General features: G+C 41.3%; 1 protein-coding gene across 1 annotated transcript; it reads left to right on the top strand.

The window, feature by feature from the left end:
- The first annotated feature begins 7,734 nt into the window (after nt 1–7,734).
- Nucleotides 7,735–8,496, top strand: LOC121383661 (uncharacterized protein F54H12.2-like). The gene has a single exon (XM_041513755.1). The coding sequence runs from the start codon at nt 7,735–7,737 to the stop codon at nt 8,494–8,496; it is 762 nt and encodes a 253-aa protein (XP_041369689.1).
- The last annotated feature ends 651 nt before the right edge of the window (nt 8,497–9,147 follow it).

Consider the following 9,147-nt stretch of genomic DNA (forward strand, 5'->3'; position numbering starts at 1 on the left):
GCTTGATCAGGTTACAAATTGGGCAGGTTTAACACTGGGTTTGATCGATCAGGTTACAAATTGGGCAGGTTTAGCACTGGGTTTGCTCGATCAGGTTACAAATTGGGCAGGTTTAGCACTGGGTTTGCTCGATCAGGTTACAAATTGGGCAGGTTTAGCACTGCGTTTGCTCGATCGGATGACGGTGAAGGATTTTGGCATAAACATCGGTTTTTACGTCAGTATGTTAGGGCTAAGTATCTGAGGGACCAGTTGAAACATTTAGCAACTTTAAAATTAGATGCTATTCGTACTATATGTGGAGCAATGAAAGGTAAGTAACATGAAATCTTTGCCATGGAACTGGTTTTATTCCAGACGTCATAAATGTATCATGCTGTACACAATTATTAATAACCGAACGCCACGCCAACTAAGCGAAACAACTCTATATGGCTTGAAACAAAATGAAAGATTACAATTTTTCATCTACTAAATTACACTCGTATTCATTTTGCTCATCACGAACTCAATTATGAAATTCTTTAGACACCCAACTAAAAAATCTAAAGCATTATTAACTTAAACCCCCCCCCCCCAAAAAAAAAAAAAAAAAAAAAAAAAAAAAATGACAAAAGGACGACAAGCAAGTTCCAACATATGTTTACCTGGGTACTAGAAGAGAACAAATATTATATTGTAGACTTCATCTTGGCATCAGTAATTTAAACGGTCACAGGATTTCGCGTTTTATATCAGATGAACCTACTTGTGGGTGTGACCATATTGAAGATTCTGAGCATTTTAAATATTCTTTATTGTCCTCTATACACTAAACTTCGTGACGGGATCATTTTTACATTATAAACATATTGATTACAAAATATCGTATCAGGAAATCACAACTATTCAACACATTAGAATATAGTTATGTTTAAAGCAATTCATGTTTAAAGCAATGTAGACGTTCATTATTGAAAGGAAACGGTTTGATGTGTGATGTAAAGTCTGCACCTCTCTCCATCTCTCTCTCTCTCTCTCTCTCTCTCTCTCTCTCTCTCTCTCTCTCCATCTCTCTCTCTCTCCCTCCCAAAGGAAACGGTTTGATGTGTGATGTAAAGTCTGCACCTCTCTCTATCTCTCTCCCTCCCTCTCTCTCTCTCTCTCCATCTCTCTCGTTCTCCATCTCTCTGTCTGTCTGTCTGTCTGTCTCTCTCTCTCTCTCTCTCTCTCTCTCTCTCTCTCTCTCTCTCTCTCTCTCTGCATGTGCACCTTGTTTACACACAAATATTGGTCTTAGAAACAATGTATTTAATGGGGGTTTTATTATTGCATTTGTATTTTATAATGTATGGAAATATCTTATTGACCAATCTATTGCCAATGCAATTTGGTAAATAAATATTGTTTAAACCAATTGATTTTCCTAAGAATAGTTAGTACTGCGGCGTCACAAACAATCGCTACTCTCAACAATTAAGTACACTATTTTCTTATTCCGTAATGATTTAATTTTAAATTTCTTTTCTTGTGGTCTAAACTGAATTATGTTTCCAGGGGGGGGGGGGGGGGGGGTATCACTAATTAATGTTGTTATAGAGATCTGAACATTGGGGTCTTCTGTCTATAATTATAAATTATTTTAGAGTACACACACACAAACACACACACGCACACACACACACATGGACGAGATATTGAATATCAGTAAGATGCACTGTCAAAAAAAGTAGTCCAACAACAAAACATTTGAACACATTTTATGTACAAAATATGAATATACAATAGATGACACAATCCCAATATGATCTTCTAATGTCCGCTAACCTTCTAGCAATGCAATGTTCCTAAGCCTAAAAGTAATCTGCTTCTGCAGCTAGTTCAGTCTTTATAATTAATTAACACATCTGAAATTCACTGTCATCGTTACCATCACGAATAACTCATCCAGTGTCATGTTGATAACAAACTGTTCAGTCACTAGCTCATCTCGTCTGGTTGGCTGTTGACATCTCCTGCAGACGTCCTAACAGTCAACCATACCATGCTAGCCTGTAAACATCTCTTGCAGAAGGCTGATGGTCACATCACTGTCATCTCGCAGACTCATGTTCAAGGCTCAAATCTCAAAGGCTGAAACAAATATAACCACAAATAGGCTTATTTAAAATAACACAGTAATATAACAATAAAAATTAACCTTAACCCATTGTACAACACCACAATGTATAAATAAATAAATGTATAAATAAGTACCAACATATAAAGTACAAATAACGTACAACTAAATACTGTAAATTGTATTTGAGACTTGGTGGTGGGGTGGGTAACGTAGTCCAGTGGTAAAATGCTCGCCTGATGCGCGTTCGGTCTAGGATCGATCCCAGTCGGTAGACCCATTGGGCTATTATTCGCTCCAGCCAGTGCACCTCGACTAACATATCAATTGTTGTGGTATATGCCACCCTGTCTGTGAGATGGTGCATATAAACATCCCAGGCCGGATTTAGACCTTGGAGGGCCCGGGGAACTTCAGGTTCGGGGGCCCCTCAACATAGAAATTAAATTACATGACAAATAAAAAAATTAACTAATGTTATATTTATTACATTTAAAAAAAATATTTATTACATTTGTTTTATATAAAGGAAGTCCTCAGTCGGGGGGGGGGGGGGGGGAGGCTCTGGCAGGGAGCCCTGGGCAATTGCCCGCTTATAAATCCGGCACTGCTTGCTTCCAATGGAAAAATGGAAAAAAATGGAAAAAGATGAGAGTAGTAAGGAGGCCTGTATGGCGTCATGACCTTGACCTTGGTACGAGTCATAGGTGTGTCGTTATAGTCTGACCTTGGCCGTGACCTTGGTGTACTTGGCAGGTGTGCGACCTTGGTGTAAGTCATAGCCTTGGCGTACTTGGTGTGTGACTCATCACCTAGCCTTGACCTACTTAGAGAGCAGTGACTTTGGTATACCTTGGTGGAACCTGACCGTGACTCAGGTGTGTGACCGATTTTTACCGGTATCCCGCCCATGTCCCTGATAGACTTAAACGGGTCTCGATGGCCTTGGCCTGGCTTACCGATTATTGGTCTTGGCCAATTTTTTACTGTTTCAGATATGCTTTGTCCTTGACCTATTTCGGCTCGCATTTGGATATATAAAGGGGGTATTTTCTAAGTATCGTCAATCGCTCGCCGAAATTTCTAAACAACAGATCTACGTTCATTAAACTCCAGATATGACTAGTTTAACAACTACAAGCAGTGTTGAAACGAGATTGGTCAAAATGTCTATGTCATGGCGAAGCCGTGGAAGAGAGAACTTTTGATTCACATTAGAAAATTTGAGAGTGACAAGGGAAAAACGTTCCCAACAAAGCGGGGTATAACCCTGACTATGAAGCATTGGGTGGAACTGTCTACATGTGCCGGCCATATTGACGCGACTATAGTGGACTTAAAGCACGGTAAAGATACCAAGCTGTTCCATCACATTGGTGCCAATGTCCATGTCAGCGTGGACAAGAACATTGCCGGGGTAGACATTCGACAATGGTGGTGGTGTGGTGAAACCAAATCCATGAAACCATCAAGAAAGGGGATTTTCCTTTTGATACAACAATGGGAGAAACTGAAAGACTGTTTCAAAATTTTGAGTGACTTTGTGCCAGAACTGAACTCGATTGTACCGTGTGCTATGCAGGAAGACCATCAGAAACAACTGGGATTTCTACAGTGCTCGTTCTGCAACCCCAACGAGTATCATCAGTAGAATGAAAATTGATATTGCCAGAACTGACCCAAATGGTATATAGGTGACTTGTATATAAGAGGTGTGTTTCTTTCCCAGGGGTTCATTCGTGATTGAGAACTCGATCATGGCCTTATGTTTTTATGATTCTGACATTCTTGTGTATTGTTGCACTCTATCTGGAACGAAGACGATGGCATCAGGATATTCGAGGAGCATTAGTAGCAGCAGCAGTAGCGACGAAGACGACGTCTTGATCTGCAAGTGTTCCGAAAGTCACACGATTTACTGTAATAGAAATGGAAAAGAGATCATGGATCGAAGTGACTGTACTCGTAAAGAGAATGCTGATCGTGAAGATGGCAAAATCAAAGAACCCACAGATCGAGCAGGTGCTACCCGTGAACTCCAAACAGATGTTGACTATGAAGATGGTGAAATCAAAGAACCCGTAGATCAAACGGACGCTGCCCAAGAATATAGAGCCGATGACTATGAAGAAGACTACTGTTTGAGACATTATCTGTTCTGTCATCGACCCGAAATGAGAGAATTCTATACACGTATGCAGACATTTGGATGGTGGCCCATATAGTTAGTCAAAAACCGAGGGAACTTACCAAGGCAGGTTTCTATTACACGGGGGATCACGATGCTGTCGTCTGTTACTGTTGTTGATGGCAGAGAATGGACGATCCAGTGATGGAACATTATAGACTGTCCCCGAGATGTCCCTATGTGAATAACGTGTTCAGACATTAGAGTTTATTTCATGATGTAATAACTGTATGTTTGGCATTTTATGTACTACATTTTCAATCAGTTGTTTAGTAATAAATTTTGTGTTGTATCTTTTGAATCTCAGTGGGAATGGTACCTGGAGTCACTTTACTACGATGCAAAACACCCTGGGAGTTATGCAGGTCCTGTTAAATTATGTCAAGCTGTCAAAGCAGAGGGTAAATTTAAGATTTCTCTGACACGTATTAAAACATGGTTGAAAGGTCAAGAAACCTATACCATGACACATCAAGTAAGGAGAAAGTATCTCATGGATATGGTCACTTTGGCTAAATATAATGATGGGGTGAAATATCTCATGGTGATCATTGACCTATTTTCCAGGTTCTTGTGGGTTCTACCACTCAAATCGAAAACGGGGAAACATGTGGTAGATGCTTTGACAGAATTCTGGAAATCAGAGTCCAGAAAGCCCAAACTGTTTCAGTCTGATTCGGGGTCAGAATACAAGAACCACAGGGTCAAAGCATTGTTGAAGATACATGACATAACACAGCTGTTTACTCTCAATGAAACCAAAGTGAGTTATGCCGAACGTGTCATTAAAACCATCAAAATGCGTCTCTATTGCTACATGTTAAAAAACGTGAATGTCCTAGAGAAGGTCGTCCATAGTTATAACCATACCAAACATCGAATGTTAGGTCAAACACCAAACAGTGTCAACCAACAGAATGAACAAGAGGTTCGATTGTCTCAGTATCTGATCAAACCTAAGAAAACAATCCAGAAGAAGAAGTTTACCTTTAACGTGGGTGACAAAGTAAGAGTCAGTCATCTTCGGGGCACCTTTGATCGAGAATAGCAAGAAAAATGGTCTGGTGAAATATTTACCATTGAAACGAGATACTGGTCTCAAAGCCATGACTTGTACCAATTAAAGGAAAGGACTGGGGTGGCGATCCCATTGAAGGGACATTCTATGCAGCTGAACTTCAAAAGGTGACTGAGAATCCTGATCAACTGTACCATATCTAAGATATCATAAAAAAGAGAACTCGTATCAAACAGAAAGAAGTGTTGGTGAAATGGCTTCACTGGCCTAAGAAGTACAATTCGTGGATTCCAGAAGCAGATGTTGTTCGATATCAAACAGTATAAAAGGCCTCAGCACATGACTTTTCATTAGCATGGAAGAAATTGTAGAGACACATCCTTTGTCAAGAAGTCATTCGGGTGATACCAGGACATTGTTTGGTAAACGTGTGGCCAAATCGGAAACAGTTTTTTTCTCTTAGATCATCATCATATACGTAGTGGTGATTACGTGTATCATCAACTTATCTCTCGATCGAGGTAATTCTGACTTGTGGACAACACTACTCAGCAGTAGTTTGGGTTATCTGCTGCCAAATCCCAAGATCAAAACTAATAAGCACCATGGATAAGTACATTACCATTCGAAGTACAGACAGCACGTCTTACTTTCCCGACAACACACACTGGTCTTTTAGAGTCAATCTGTATGACAGACTACATCTCGGTAAAAAGTGGGTGGTAGCAGCCACCGAAATCACCATTCAGAACTGGGACGTCTCGAGAAAATCAGACGTTCGTGACATCTACATGTGTTCCAACATCTGCCACAGCTCACATGTGGGTGAAAAAACAGTAACCCCTGTTGAGACGCATCTGTTTGATGGGGAATAAAAAGGAAAGGTCATTTGTGTTTCCACAATATCATTACATACCCCTGAGACTGGAAGATCTGCAGATCGTGGACATCTATATACAGGACGCAGATGGCAATCCAGCTTCATTTATCACGGAACCAGTGACGGTGACACTTCACGTGAAACCACAGCCTTTTTGGTTTTAAGACATGGCTGAATACGTTCTGAAACATTACAATTATTTAAAAATGATGACGAACATTCACGATTATCAGATGACTCTGGGATTACTGAATGAAATGAATGCAGAACAAATGTTGGCCTTGGTGGCGATCGTTCAAGGGTTGCTGGACGGACGTATTAACGTCGGAGCAGGACAAAAACGTCGATTTTTACAGTCTAACAACGAGTATCTGAACATGTTGAAAATGCTGGTATCACCTGACCGTGATGAATAGAACTAGAAAACGTATATTGAAACAAAACACCCCTTTGTTAGCCTTCATTTTGAACGACAGTCACTTGGATCAGATGAAAGCAAAAACCGTATGGTCAGTGGTCACGGATCGCTGGAGATATGCAGGATCTCTATAAATAGGATGTCTGTCAAAAACCATCATCATTTGAGATAGAACCTTCAGAGGAGCAACATGTCATACCAATACAAGCTATACGTTCCAAACGTCGACAAGTGGACCCGTTTCTACAAGCTGCAGGCACAAGGCAAACTTCAGCCTCACTTCGAAATTCAACGTGGTGGAAAGAGTCAGATCATGTACAGTGTGGATCGATGCCTAGAACTCTACGACCCAACGTGGAAAAAAGAAAAAGAGGAACAGAACAAACCCCCGGCACCCAGTGTTGTCATGGTCTCCCCAACGCAGCAAGTGGTGGAACAAGCTAAGGCCGAACAGAAACGCCTTCTGAAAAGTATAAAAGGGAAAGCAACAGAGTAACCAGTCAGTTCACCAAGAAAGCGCAAAGGAGACACAACGAGCAGAAGCAATCAGAAAAAGCAGAAGACAGATCGCTTTAGTAAAAAGAAGTAAGATGGCTTCCTATATGAATAAAGCTGAAGTAGAGGCCCATGCCGAAGAATTATCTATTTTTGAACTTCCACGTACATTCACTTCTGTGGAAAAAATCTATTATGAGGACACGAGACCCACATCTCAGATCACCACAGAAAACAGTCCTGTGGAGTTTAACGTTTATGGACAAGGCATCGATTACATCGACCTGAAACGTACCAAACTACACGTGAAAGCCAAAATCACCAAAGCCGATGGCAGCATCTTGACAAAAGATGAAAAGGTGGGACCCGTCAATCTGTGGCTTCAGAGTTTGTGGTCTCAAGTGGATCTGACACTCAATGGAAAACTCATCACCACCTCGACCAATCTGTATCCTTACAAGAGTTATCTCAAAGTGTTGTTGAATGGCACGTCCACAGCCAAAGAATCATCTCTTCAGTCTCAGCTCTACTACAAAGACTCGTATGATGCTATAGACAGTGTAGACCCGATAACGGGCATCAATGCGGGATTTGCTCCAACAGAGGTGATTTATGTGAATTGAGTCGCACCGTGGATATGGAAGGACCGCTATATGAAGACTTTTTCGACATAAAACGTTATCTCATCAATGGCGTCAATCTACAGATCAAACTGTTCCGGACCAGGCCTTCCTTTCATCTGATGGCAGGAGAAGATAATCCTGATTACAAAGTCAAGATCCAAGATGTGTACCTCAGAGTCTGCAAAGTGCGACCCAACACAGCCATCATTACGGCCCACGCCAAAACGTTGCAGGACACTGAAGCCAAATATCCTTTCACGAGGAGCGACATCAAAGTGGCCTCCATACCCAAGGGACAACTCAGCTTCACTTGGGATCACTTGTTTCAAAACAAATGTCCCAACAAAGTCGTGGTGGCGCTGGTCTCTGCCGAGGCAATCAATGGCAGTTACTCCAAAAATCCATTTAATTTCGCTATGTACGATCTCGACACCATTGCCTTATATGTGAATGGAGAATCGTTACCTGCTCAACCACTACACGTGGGTAACAAGCAGTACATCTCGGCCTACAACAACTTGTTCGAAGGAAGAGAATCCATAGGACTGGACGTGTCTAGGGAGGATTTTAGAAGTGGATATGCTCTGCATCAATTCACCTTGGAACCTTACCATTTGAAGGATGGATACCTGGATCTTATAAAAAGGGGTAATCTACGACTGGACTTACAGTTTAAAAAAGCATTACCAGAAACAGTCAACTGTTTGATCTACTCAGAAGACAACCTTCTGCTTCAAATCGACGGAGCCAGGAACATCTTGTATGCAGAACCATGAACACCTTACAGTTGGTATGTGCTCTGAACGCTGATCCAGTCACGAGACATGTCAGAGTCTATGCTGCAGACGAACTTCCACGGCACCGACTGACCCGTTTTCCACGAGGATTCATCGTCAATACAGAACCCTCGACGATGAGAGGACAACACTGGGTGGCCATATGGTTAGACAGTGCTCACCATGGAGAATTCTTTGACAGTTTTGGAAAGCCTCCAGAATATTACCAGAGACAGTTTCGAGCCTTTTTGCAGAGAAACAGTGTACACACTGTGCACAACGACAGGGTGCTCCAAGACGCCAACAGCAACTCGTGTGGACTTTTTGCTTTGTTTTATGTCATGATGAAATCGACGGGATCTTCGCTCAGAGACATTCAAAATTATTTTTGTTCAGATACTAGAGTCAACGAAGCCATCGTGTATCAGTTTGCCTTAACTTATTTTAATCATTGTACATTATAGTTTTTGCCCTTAAGGGCTCTCGATGTAACCCAATGTGTGTCCATTTTATATATGTGTAGTTGTCTCTATAGAGACCAGAGATTGTAATTAGAAATAAATGAAAAACAACCCAAAAATTCGCTAGCCCACACAAGTCCCGCTCGAATCGATGGACGGTTGGGAGGTATGGCACTGCGTTCTGTTTTTA

This window comes from Gigantopelta aegis, chromosome 10, assembly GCF_016097555.1.
Source record: "Gigantopelta aegis isolate Gae_Host chromosome 10, Gae_host_genome, whole genome shotgun sequence".
In the NCBI taxonomy this organism is placed as follows: Eukaryota; Metazoa; Mollusca; class Gastropoda; order Neomphalida; family Peltospiridae; genus Gigantopelta; species Gigantopelta aegis.

Coding starts and splice junctions, on each gene's coding strand:
- LOC121383661 (XM_041513755.1), top strand. CDS start 7,735: ATGGAAGGACCGCTATATGAAGACTTTTTCGACATAAAACGTTATCTC.